The sequence below is a fragment of the Octopus sinensis genome, linkage group LG19 (assembly GCF_006345805.1).
Source record: "Octopus sinensis linkage group LG19, ASM634580v1, whole genome shotgun sequence".
Taxonomy (NCBI): domain Eukaryota; kingdom Metazoa; phylum Mollusca; class Cephalopoda; order Octopoda; family Octopodidae; genus Octopus; species Octopus sinensis.
Window position 1 is genome coordinate 17814419 of NC_043015.1, and position 13426 is coordinate 17827844.

General features: G+C 38.1%; 1 protein-coding gene across 1 annotated transcript; it reads left to right on the forward strand.

The window, feature by feature from the left end:
* The first annotated feature begins 12101 nt into the window (after window positions 1-12101).
* On the forward strand, window positions 12102-12515 carry LOC115222341. The gene has a single exon (XM_029792530.1). It carries the CDS (start codon window positions 12102-12104, stop codon window positions 12513-12515), a length of 414 nt encoding a protein of 137 aa, XP_029648390.1.
* The last annotated feature ends 911 nt before the right edge of the window (window positions 12516-13426 follow it).

Sequence of the window (13426 nt, forward strand, 5' to 3'; positions counted from 1 at the left end):
ATTGATTATCTAAATGAATTGCAAAAATAATGTTATGATGTTCAACCTATTTTAATTTCCCCATTAAAAAATATTTAGTGTTTTTCAAAACATTGTTAGTTGACAATCCACACACACACACACACATCTCATCATACAACTAAGACCAACAATATGTAAGAAATGATTAATGAACTCCCCTTACAAGACTTATCTTACTGCTGTCATATAACTTACAAAAGTCAATAACCAAGGTAATTAGATAATAAAAGGTTTTAATTGCTACAACTTCTATCCATGATTCTATTGATTACATCTCTCTCTCTCTCTCTCTCGCTCTATATATATATATATATATATATATATATATATATATACTAGCAGTATCGCCCGGCGTTGCTCGGGTTTGTAAGGGAAATAACTATATAAGCATTTTTAGAGAGTTATAGCCAAAAAATAGGAAAAAAATGCATTAAAAATGGAAAAAAAATTAAGGTAAATTTCTTTTTAAATCATTGACACATCGTAGATAGTTTTAGAGAGTTACTTCCCTTATATAATAGCGAAAAAATGCATTAAAATGGAAAAATATGATGGTAAATTTTTTTAAATCGTAGACTCATCGTAGACGCGCGCTAATACCCAGAAGGGCTCGATATGACTCACGACTATAAGATACCCGGTTTTGGTTAAACTGCACCGCAAAATGTGGGAGTAGTTAGGAATCTAAATCGTAGGAGACAGACACACAACTTCACTCTTATATATAAAGATATAAGTCACGTAGTTATATACACATACTTTGTTATATACACATTCTTAAAAGAAAATGTTATTTTGAATACAACATTTATAAAGAATAAAATATTTTTTGGTTTTTCTTAACCCTTTCGTTACTATATTTCTGACCAAAATACACCCCTTATGTGTTTCAATTAATTTCTAACGTAATCATAAATTTAGTCTGGTTTCATTAAACAACAATAACTTTTTTATTTATCAATATATTAACGTGAATTTTGGAAGATAATTTAATGAAATGTCCTCAACCAATTCTATACTATAATTTTTGTCAGAAAGTGACTCTAATTGCAGGTAGATACAGGTAAATTCAACAATATATAAAATTATTAAAATTTTGTTCAAACATCGCTATAGAAAATGGGTTATTAGCTAATATTCAATTGGGTATACAACAAAATTTTACGATAGAATTTGTTATTCTGGGTAACTTTCTGATACCCATAATAATATTTATGGCAAAATAGGCCTTAATTTCATTTAAGGTTGTGGGAAATAACAAACTATCCTTTCTTTCGTTTTGTTTACGTTTAGCGTAACGTTTCGTTTCTGCCGTAATGATTTCAAATGAGCTCATTCGAAAAAGTAAATAGAAATAGTCTAAGGCTTTACTCTTCTGGGAAAGTCTGTGGCTTGGTGCAGTTTCTTCAGAAAAATCACCGAAAGAAACAGTTTTTAAATTTTCACTCCATTCAGGTACCAATTCGTTTTCTTTATTGCTGTCGGATTCACTGTTTTCACTTTAATAGCTGCAAACTTGCAAAGACAAAGGAGGAGAAGGGTGATAGCGTCAGTGAAACAATTCGCTCCGTTTGTGTGTATGTGCGTTTGCGTGTGGTGTAAACCACATTAAGAAAAACATTTGACATACACACCAGATTGTGAGTTTTATGTAAATTTTGCTTAATTGGAGTTTAAATTTTAAAAACTGGACCTGGCATGACCCGATGCATTCTACTCTTAAAAATGCTAGGTAAATTGTAATTGAAGAAATCCTATATTGTAGATTTCTATAAGTTACAAAGGGAGGCAGATAAAATCTGCCTTTTATAATAAGACTAGCAGTATCGCCCGGCGTTGCTCTGGTTTGTAAGGGAAATAACTATATAAGCATTTTTAGAGAGTTATAGCCAAAAAATAGGAAAAAATGCATTAAAAATTGAAAAAAAATTAAGGTAAATTTCTTTTTAAATCGTTGACACATCGTAGATATTTTTAGAGAGTTACTTCCCTTATATAATAGCGAAAAAAATGCATTAAAATGGAAAAATATGATGGTAAATTTTTTTAAATCGTAGACTCATCGTAGACGCGCGCTAATACCCAGAAAGGCTCGATATGACTCACGACTATAAGATACCCGGTTTTGGTTAGACTGCACCGCAAAATGTGGGAGTAGTTAGGAATCTAAATCGTAGGAGACAGACACACAACTTCACTCTTATATATAAAGATATAAGTCACATACTTTGTTATATACACATTCTTAAAAGAAAATGTTATTTTGAATACAACATTTATAAAGAATAAAATATTTTTTGGTTTTTCTTAACCCTTTCGTTACTATATTTCTGACCAAAATACACCCCTTATGTGTTTCAATTAATTTCTAACGTAATCATAAATTTAGTCTGGTTTCATTAAACAACAATAACTTTTTTATTTATCAATATCTTAATGTGATTTTTGGAAGATAATTTAATGAAATGTCCTCAACCAATTCTATACTATAATTTTTGTCACAAAGTGACTCTAATTGCAGGTAGATACAGGTAAATTCAACAATATATAAAATTATTAAAATTTTGTTCTAACATCGCTATAGAAAATGGGTTATTAGCTAATATTCAATTGGGTATACAACAAAATTTTACGATAGAATTTGTTATTCTGGGTAACTTTCTGATACCCATAATAATATTTATGGCAAAATAGGCCTTAATTTCTTTTGAGGTTGTGGGAAATAACAAACTATCCTTTCTTTCGTTTTGTTTACGTTTAGCGTAACGTTTCGTTTCTGCCGTAATGATTTCAAATGGGCTCATTCGAAAAAGTAAATAGAAATAGTTTAAGGCTTTACTCTTCTGGGAAAGTCTGTGGCTTGGTGCAGTTTCTTCAGAAAAATCACCGAAAGAAACAGTTTTTAAATTTTCACTCCATTCAGGTACCAATTCATTTTCTTTATCGCTGTCGGATTCACTGTTTTCACTTTAATAGCTGCCAACTTGCAAAGACAAAGGAGGAGAAGGGTGATAGCGTCAGTGAAACAGTTCGCTCCGTTTGTGTGTGTGTGCGTTTGCGTGTGGTGTAAGACACACTAAGAAAAACATTTGACATATACACCACAATGTGAGTTTTCTCTAAATTTTGCTTAATTGGTGTTGAAATTTTAAAAAGTGGACCTGGCACGACCCGATGCATTCTACTCTTAAAAATGCTAGGTAAATTGTAATTGAAGAAATCCTATATTGTAGATTTCTATAAGATACAAAGGGAGGCAGATAAAATCTGCCTTTTATAATAAGATATATATATATATATATATATATATATCAATGTACATAGACACAGCTGAAGCAATAATTTCCACATGTCAACATTTATAAGTCTTGTATTTTTAGTGCTTTCATTCATTGGACTGTGGCTGTACTTGGACAACACTACATTTATTATTACCTCAATTTCTCACTCTCATACCAATCTGAATAGGTGATTAAGGAGGGGCTCCTTCTAGGATGCTCCATGTGATGTTGGAGAAGTTGTTTCCATGATTTCAGAGTCTCCAGATAAAATGGGACATGTAAATGGAGGTTTTTTTTTGTATACTAGACCTCAGAGAATGCATGTGTTGTGTAAATCTTTCCTTGAAGTCATTGGCTGTTAAGCTCATGTAGTGCCTTATGATGACATCAGATGGTGGCTCAGGAATGTCTTAGCAGGAAATTGGTAGGATTTGGGAAGTTGCAGGTAGTGGTATGGAATGAAAATATATGTTTGTGTCTATATGTATGTTTGTCATCATCATCATTGTTTAACATCCTGCTTTCATACTGGCATGAGTTGGATGGCTTGACAGGGTCTGACAAGTGCATCATGCACTAATGCCAATCACTTCATGGAATGTACTGGGTACATTTTTTGGTGACAGCAACTAATTTATTTACAAACATTTTTTTGTGAACCCTAAAGCACAGCAAAAATCAACTTCCTATACAAAGAATGTTGTGAATTCGACATATCAGTTTATACCTTCACTTCCATGACTGATAGAACCTTAAACAATTATAAAATCCTCACAACAAACTAAAATAAATTTTCTCACCACAACTTTCTATGCTACGAATGCATACTCTCCTCAATCCTCTATACCCATCTTCCTACAAAACTACTAACCTAGTCCACTTTCATCACACCTAATTATCATTCACATAACTCCACCTACCTCTCCAAAAAAGCAACAATTTGGCAAAGACTATACAAAACCAAGAAGAGCCCTTGCAAAGCATTGTCTGATGAAAGTGAACAAGCAGAAACTTTTAAGTATTATTGACATTTTCCTTCTATTCTACTGAAAAGTATTGAATAATCCTTCAGTTTAATGTTAAATTGTTTTTATATATAACTCAACATAAAAACAAGCATATCATCATTTAGCATTTCTTTTTTCTATACTGGCATGGGTCAGACAGTTTGACATAAGTTGACAAACGAAAGCACTGTACTAGGCTCCAATATCTGCTTTGGCATGGTTTCAACAGCTGGATACCCTTCCTAATGCCAACTCTTCACAGAGTGCACTGCATGCTTTTTTTTCTTTGTGGTGAGATCAAGTACCTGCAAGACAAAAGCTTTCAACTGAAGGATGTGAAAATATGACAGAGAGACAGAAGTAGGTGTGTTGCTAAAGAGGTGAATACACAGCATACCCATCTGGGAAAAGAGAGAGATGTGAGGTCAAGGTACAAGGAAAATATGAGAGAGTGAATAGGATAGAAGTAAAGGGTGAGTGGGTAAGTGCACTGGAAGGAAAATAGAAACTGATGGAGTTGATTTGGATGCAGTGAATATTAGTTTAGAAGAGAAGTGAAGGAAAGTAATAGGAGTGGATCAGGAAGAAGTGACAAAGGACAGTAATAGGGATACAATATGAAATGTAAGGAGACAGGTGGTATCATTTGCAGCACCTGAGTAGCATTAGGATCTCATTTTGCTGAGCAATATAATGTCTCATCAAGTACAGCATACTGTCATTCATTTCATTCCTCTTTCAACTCTGACCCTATGATATTGAACCTCTCAGACTTCAGTACCTAACTCCATGTCTTCTTAGATCTCCCTCTTCAACATGTTCCTTTCCCATGTACAGATTGGCACTTCTTAATACAGCTGTCATCATCCATCCATGTCACATGACCATACCAGCACAGTTTTCTCTCCTGCACACCACATTTGTTCTCTCTTATACTTCAGTCATCTCTCAACACTGGTATTGTACATCCAGCAGAGCATGTTAGCTTCATTCCTTTCTAATCCCTGCCTGTCCTCTGCATTCACAGCCCAAGTTTCCCAACTGTTTGTACACAGGCATTATACAATCTGAAAGAAAGCCCTTTTGTTAACAACAAAGGTAATAGTTCTCTGAACTTTCCCCAGATAGTTCTTATTCTAGCAACTATACTTTCAGCACAGCTTCTTCCACTGCTATTTAGGTCTCCTGGGCAACAGAAACTATCTACTACCTGGTCATTTGAGATCTTTGTGCTCTTAGTCTTTATTGCATCTACACATCTGCCACAAACAAAGAATACTTTCCCAGTTAAACTTCCTGTGATCATACTACATCTCTTGTGTATCCATAGTTTGCATTGAGTACAGTATATGGAATTTCTACCAACACTTTTACGTATCACACACAGGGTCATTTGCACAAAAGAATTTCCTGCTAACTAGAACTTTGGACTTTGCTAATTTAAATTTAAGGCCCTTTAATTCCAGGTTTTGCTTTGACACTCAGAATTTCCTTTTTAATTCTGCTACAGATTCAGCTTTAGGAACAAAGAGTTTCCATGGGCAGCAAGTCTTAAATTCCTCTGTTATGGCCTGGGCTATTATGATAAATAACAAGGGACTGATAACTGAACCCTGACAAACTACTGCCTGCATACAAAATTCATCACTGTACTCCCTTATTGACAGTATCCCTGAATACGACTTGAATGACTCTCATTCATCTATTCCTAACTTCCACAGCAACTGCCAACTGAGAGACCAAGGTGACCTGTCAAAGGCTTTCTCCAGATTAACAAATACCAAGTACAGTGGTTTACTTTTTGCTAAATACTTTTGAAGAACTCAGAATCTCATCTAGCTTAAATTTCTTCCTAATTAATTGAGTCATGACTTTCATAACTTGGTCTAGTAATTTGATACTGCTGTAATTACTTGTCTCTAAGGCATCTCCTTTACCTGTGTAACAGTTGACTATGATACTACTAAACTACTTGTTGGGTATGATACCTTCCTGTATACCCTGATTGACTACATGGATGACTATGTATACACACATACAATACAAATACATCCATAAAAGTGAGTGCTGAAAAGTTCCTGGCTTTGGGTAAAAGAAAATAAAGGAGGATCAGTTAATTATGCTTTTATTCAAAATAATCCCCTTCTCAGTTTTTCTAAGCCCTATAAAAAGAACTCAGAAGATTGGACTTTCAACCAGGCCTCTGAAGCTGTGATCACTTCCAAATCAGAGTGAAATTTCATTCCCTTGAGATGTTACTTCAGTTGTGGAAAGAAGTGATAGTTGGAGAGGAATGTGGGTTGTCTATCAATTCAAAGCCAAGGTCACATATTTTCTGTAGAGTTTCATGTGCTGTGTATGCTGGTTCAGTGACTTGCAAAAACAAGACACCATGGCTTAGCTTTCCACAGCATTTCTGTTTCAAATCTTCAAGCAGTTCGTCCAACACAGACATGTAGTCTTCTGCATTGATGGTGCAACCCTTTGGCAGGTATTTTACAAGGAGGAGTACTCTATGTTCTAGAACATAGAGTTCTTTGTCCTAGAACACTGAAGCCAGAATCTTTCCATATGACTTCTGAGCCTAAAACTTATTGGGATATTGTGAACTCCTATGGCACCACTCCACTGATTGCTGCTTGGTCTTGGAATCAAATTAAGGAAGCCAAGTTTCATCCATGGTGACTAAATGAGCCATAAAATCAGCCTTTCACGCTAAAAACTGGTCCAAAATTGCCTTTGATGTTGTCATTCTGATGTTCTTCTTATCTGCATTCAGGCATTTCAGAACCCATTTTGCAGAAAGCTTTCTCATGTCCACAATGTTGTGAATAATGTGGCCAACTCTTTCACAGGATATCCCCAGAGTCTCAGCCATGATTTTAGCTGAAATCTGGTAACCCTCAAAAATCATGACATGTACAGCATCAACTTTGTCGTGGAAGTTAGCTGTCCTGACTAAGGTTGATCTGTGACTACAAAATGACCAGTCTAAAACCTTGACAACTAGATTTTCACTGTGGAGTAAGATGGGCAGTCATCCTTCATTACATCATGGATTTCTGCCACTCTTTTGCCTTGCAAAAAGAGAAACTTCATAACTGCCTGTGCTTAAATTTTACCAAAATCCACTATAGGAGCTGCCATTTCATGTTAAGTTAGCAAAAATGAGAAAGATACATTATATATCATCATGATTTTAAGTATATCTTCTCCTAAATAGTTGTCCAAACTCCCCTGTAAAGGTAATGGTTATATCCTTTGCAATACCCTTAAAGCCAGGAATTTTTCAGCTCTCACTACCTTGTACATACATACATAATATGTTACACATATGTCCTTTATCACACCTCATGTGTTAGGCTGCATTTTTCCACAGGTGAAAGGGTTTTGTGCAGCACCACATAATACCAAACAGTAAAGTCTTTGGATATGTCTCTATGAGATGTGGCATGTTCAAGTCATATATTCATGAATATGTATATATAAACATGTATATACATCTCTCTCTCTCTCTGTCATATATATATATATATATATATATATATATATATGAGGTCCTGAGAGGATAGAAAGATAGGGTATATCCAATGCAGCACTGAGTTTTAGGCTATCTACACCATCAGATTCCAGACTAATATTGAAATTCTTCAGGTGTTGAAAAACTGGCTTTCACAATGGTAAGCCTGTTGTGTAGGATTTGCAAAAAGTGAAATATAATCCAAATAAGAGCACAAAGAAAGACTTTAACTCATCTTTAATCAAGTGTTAAATGGTGATGATTTATTGTGTATGTGTGTGTGTGCATGTGCACACACACAAATGCAAGTTGTTACCTTGCCTTTATGCAAGCATGGTTAAGAAGTTTGCTTCCCAACCACATGAACTGAAGTTCAATCATTCTTTCCAATATTCAGTGAAAGCACCTCTGACAATGGGATAGTGTTATCTTACTTGGAAGCAGGTGAAGGTTGGCAGCAGAAAGAGCATCCAATCATAGAAAATCTCACTCAATGAATTCCATCTAGCCCATTTGAGTGTAGAAAGATGAACATTAAAATGTTGATTAGGATTATCTATGTATGTATGCGTGTGTGTATGTGTGTGTGTATTTCTGTATATATAGACTACAACCTAAGTATTTCTGTATATATAGACTACAACCTAAGTATTTCTGTATATATAGACTACAACCTAAGTATTTCTGTATATATAGACTACAACCTAAGTATATATATTTCTGTATATATAGACTACAACCTAAGTATTTCTGTATATATAGACTACAACCTAAGTATATATATTTCTGTATATATAGACTACAACCTAAGTATTTCTGTATATATAGACTACAACCTAAGTATGTGGCTTAGTTGTTAGAGTATTTGGCTCACAATTGTAAGGTCATGAGTTTGATTCCCAGCTGCATATTATGTCCTTGAGCAAAACACTTTATTTCACATTGTTTCAGTCCATCCAGCTGGCAATCCTTGTCTCATGCATTTCCTTTCCATTCCATTCCTTTGATAACCAATGATGCATTGCTAAAGCTAAGATTTTCTTGTTGTTTTTTTTATCTTTCGTACATTCTAACACTTTAAATGTATTATTTACTAACAGCTAGTTTTCATGAGCTAACCATTGAAAATGTCCCCTCAAAATATATAATTTTGTCTCTCATCTAATTTCATTAAATAATTATCGTTTCTTGGTCAGTTCAATTTCATTATTATTACCATTATTTTTTATCCCTCTTACTATGTCCTCTAACTAAACTTTGTTTGCTAACCTTTGAAAATGTCCCCTCAAGATATAATTTTATCTCTCATGTACTTTCGGTAAGATAATTACTTGCTTCTCAGTCTGTTTCATTTCATTATTATTACCAGTATTTTCAACCTTCGTACCATATCCCCAAACCAAACTCACTTCCGGTTGCAGCTTATCTACTTACAAACCTTCTCATGAGTTCCCCTTCCATTCCATTCCTTCGACAACCAATGATGCGTTGCTAAAGCTAAGATTTTCTAATTTTTTTCGATCTTTCATACATTCATTTGCCCTTAACACTTTAAATGTATAACTTACTAACAGCTAGTTTTCATGAGCTCGCCATTGAATATGTCTCCTCAAAATATAATTTTATCTCTCATGTAATTTTGTTAAGATAATTATTTGCATGTAGCAAAGACCAAAGTTATAGTAAGCAGAAAGGCGAACTCAGCACACACCCCCTCGGCCAGGTGGCCCTGCTCGATCTGTAGAAAAGGTGTAGGTAGAAACTCCATAAGATGCACCCAATGTAAGCTATGGACGCATAAGAGGTACAGCAACATCAAAGGGAAATTAACTGATAAGATAGCTTTCATGTGCGGCAGATGCACAGGAACAATAGACACCACAGACACTCAGAAAACAGATTCCATCACACTCCAGGGGAGAAACTAGAAGTAGTTGATAGTTTCTGCAACTTGGGTGACCAAGTTAGTAGTGGAGGTGGATGCTCAGAGTGTCACCACTAGAATACGAATAGCCTGGGCAAAGTTCAGAAAGCTCCTACCCCTACTGGTGACAAAGGGTCTCTCGCTCAGAGTGAAAGGTAGATTGTATGATGCATGTGTGCGAACTGCTATGCTTCACGGTAGTGAAACATGGGCTGTGACTGCAGAGGACATGTGTAGACTTGAAAGAAACGAAGCTAGCATGATCCGCTGGATGTGTAATGTCAGTGTGCACGCACGACAGAGTGTAAGCACCCTGAGAGAAATGCTGGACATAAGAAGCATCAGATGTGGTGTGCAAGAGCGACGCTTGTGATGGTATGGTCATGTACTGCGGATGGATGAGGAGAGATGTGTGAAGAAGTGCCACTCCCAAATAGTTGAAGGTATCAGGGGGAGAGGTAGACCCAGGAAGACATGGGATGAGGTAGTCAAGCATGACCTCAGAGCGTTGGCCCTCACTGAGGCAATGGCGAAGGACCGAGATCTCTGGAGATATGCTGTGACTGGAAAGACCCAGGCTGTTTCCTGCACCAGTTCCACATAGCCCCCTGCCCATTCAAAGTACCCTGGATCCCGGAACATCTCGCTGTGCTTGAGGAGACCTGTTGAGTCAAGTACATGAACATGAACATCGAAATAAATATCAATAGAAATAGTAGTTGTGATACCTGTGCCGGTGGCACATAAAAAGCACCATCCATATGTGGCCGTTGTCAGCGCCGCCTCGACTGGCTTCTGTGCCGGTGGCACATAAAAAGCACCATCCGAACATGGCCATTGCCAGTGCCGCCTTGGCTGGCTTCTGTGCCGGTGGCACATAAAAAGCACCATCTGAACATGGCCGTTGCCAGTGCCGCCTTCGCTGGCTTCCGTGCTGGTGGCACGTTAAAAGCTCCAACCGATCGTGGTTGATGCCGGACTCCCCTGGCACCTGTGCAGGTGGCACGTAAAAAGCACCCACTACACTCGCAGAGTGGTTGGCGTTAGGAAGGGCATCCAGCTGTAGAAACTGTCAGATCAAACTGGAGCCCGGTGCAGCCCCTGGCTTCCCAGACCCCGGTCGAACCGTCCAACCCGTGCTAGCGTAGAAAACGGACGTTAAACGATGATGATGATGATGATCTTGTCTGTTTAATTTCATTATTATTACCATTATTTTCGTCCCACTTACTATGTCCCCTAACTAAACTTTGTTTGTAGTGCGCCTGCCCCCACCAGATATCTCTTTCTTACCACCATCTACACGGGATATCTCTCTCCCCTCCCACCACCATTACTTGATGTCTATTCTCCCAAACCCTCCTCCTCACTGAGCTGTTCTCTATATATTACCTGCACTCTTTCTCTCTCTCCTGGAACAAATGCAACTAGCCCAGCTGCCCACCTACCCACCTACTTAACTGGCTATCTTTCATTTCGTCCTGTCTAGAAATTTGTCACAACCATTATCAGATGTCTCTTCTCTCAATCCCCCTTCCTCACTGGTGCTGTTTCCTATATTACCTGCACTCTCTCTTTCTCTCTCTCCCTCTCTTGCTCTCTCTCTACTAGGACAAATACAACCAGGTTATCTGCCCACCTGCTTAACCGGCTATCTTTCATTTTTGTTCCATCTAGAAACATGCCAACAACTACCCAGGAATTTTCCTTGGCCTTATAAAGTGAAGGAGAAAGTTATTCAGCTGTCCATGTATGCTTGCTCCTGCATGTGGGTGTGTTTGTGCGTATGTAGAGATGAGCTTGTTTCCTCTCTCTCTGTCTGAACCCTTCCCCACTGGTGGTACCCTCCATCATACCTGCAATCCCCCTCTTCCTGGACAAACACAACCAGTTTTAACTGACTTCCTACCTAATCTAACATTGGAATATCCATAATTTACTATACCGCTTAAATTTACATTATTCGATGACAATAATGCTTCTGCTTACAATGCTGCTAACACCTGCTCCTTCCTCCAGTAGGGACAACAATCTTAACATGTTTGAATGTTGTTAGGTTGCAAGTGAGAACAGGTGAAGCATGTCTAAAAAACGAACAACCTCTCTCTTCTTTTCAGGTGCTGAATAACATCTCTCCTTCCCAAGCCTCACTCCACATTCCCTTCCCAGTTTTCATAGCTGGCACTGTCATTGTAGGCACACTGAAAGGTAGGTCTAGTGAGATTGTAGAGATGCTTGAAATGAGACGAGTTAATATATGCTGCATACAAGAGGTTAGATGGAGAGGGGCTTCAGCCAGAGCCCTCACAGGCAAGGCACATAGGCATAAAGTCTTCTGGCAAGGTAACATGAAAGGAGTAGGGGGTGTAACCATACTCCTTGTGGAGAAATGGGTGGATAAGGTCATAGAGGTTGTCAGGGTATGTGATAGAGTCCTTAAGCTCAGGTTAGTCCTGCAGAACATCACAGCTACAATTATCTCTGCCTACATCCCACAAGCGGGGCTACCAAATGATCAGAAGGACCATTTTTATGATATCCTTCTACAGACTGCCTCAAAGACAAGTGGCAACGACCTCATCTTTGTGGCTGGAGATCGGGAATCTGGTATCTTCCATGGTGTACATAGGGGCCATGGTTTTGGTTCTTGGAACGATGAGGAAACTAGTTTACTGGAGTTCTGTGATGCATGTAACATTTTAATCTGTAACACTAAGTTCAGACATCCACCTGATAACCTATTAATCATGGGACTCTGCTAATCAGATTCATTTCATCCACACCAGACAGCAGGACACAGGGCTGCTCTTAAATCCAAAAAGCTTCCCAGGCGTAGAATGCACACCCCAGCATGGACTAGTCATTACTGACTTTTGACTCAAGACTAGGAGGATGCTAAGAAACAGACCAATCCAGAAGAGAAGGATTTGGAAGCTAAAGAACCCTTCACATGGTCAGAGATTTAGGGACTTCCTCATCAAGAAGTTTGATGAGACGGAGGAGGAATTACAGTCCTCGGACATGGAAGGTAGCTGGAAATTCTTATGGGACAGCTTACTGAGTGCCATAGACCAAGTCTGCAGATGGCGCAAAGTCCCTTCCAGACCTAGAGTTACGTGGTGGTGGAATAATACAGTAGACAAAGCCATCAGAGCAAAGAAACAGGCCTGGAAAGCATGGAAGGGTGGGAGTAGCAGGGAACCGTACCAGATAGCCAAAAGGGAGACTGGGCAACAGGTATACATAGCCAAGAGCGAAGCAGAAAAGAGGTTTGCCAGTGTCCAGCGATGTGAGGACCAAAGAACTGAGGTATTTTGGTTTGCAAGACAGTGTGTGAGAGAAAATTGTGATGTCACAGGCAAGAAATGTGTCCGCAGGGATGATGGTGCACTTGCTTTCAATGATTCGGAAAGAAAGAGGCTTGGTGGAGCCATTATGAAAGCCTTAGAGAAAGACTTTGACAGGGTCCCCCGATCCCTTATCTGGTGGGCGATGCTGGAACTGGGGATTGACAAATGGTTAATAAGGGCTGATGACCTGGCCTTCATAGCTGAATCACTACCAGAACTAGAGAAGAAACTTCAGGTCTGGAAGCAAGGTTTAGAATCGAAGGGCCTTAGAGTCAATATTGCATAGATCAAAGTTCTAGTGAGTAGGAAGGTGAACACATCAT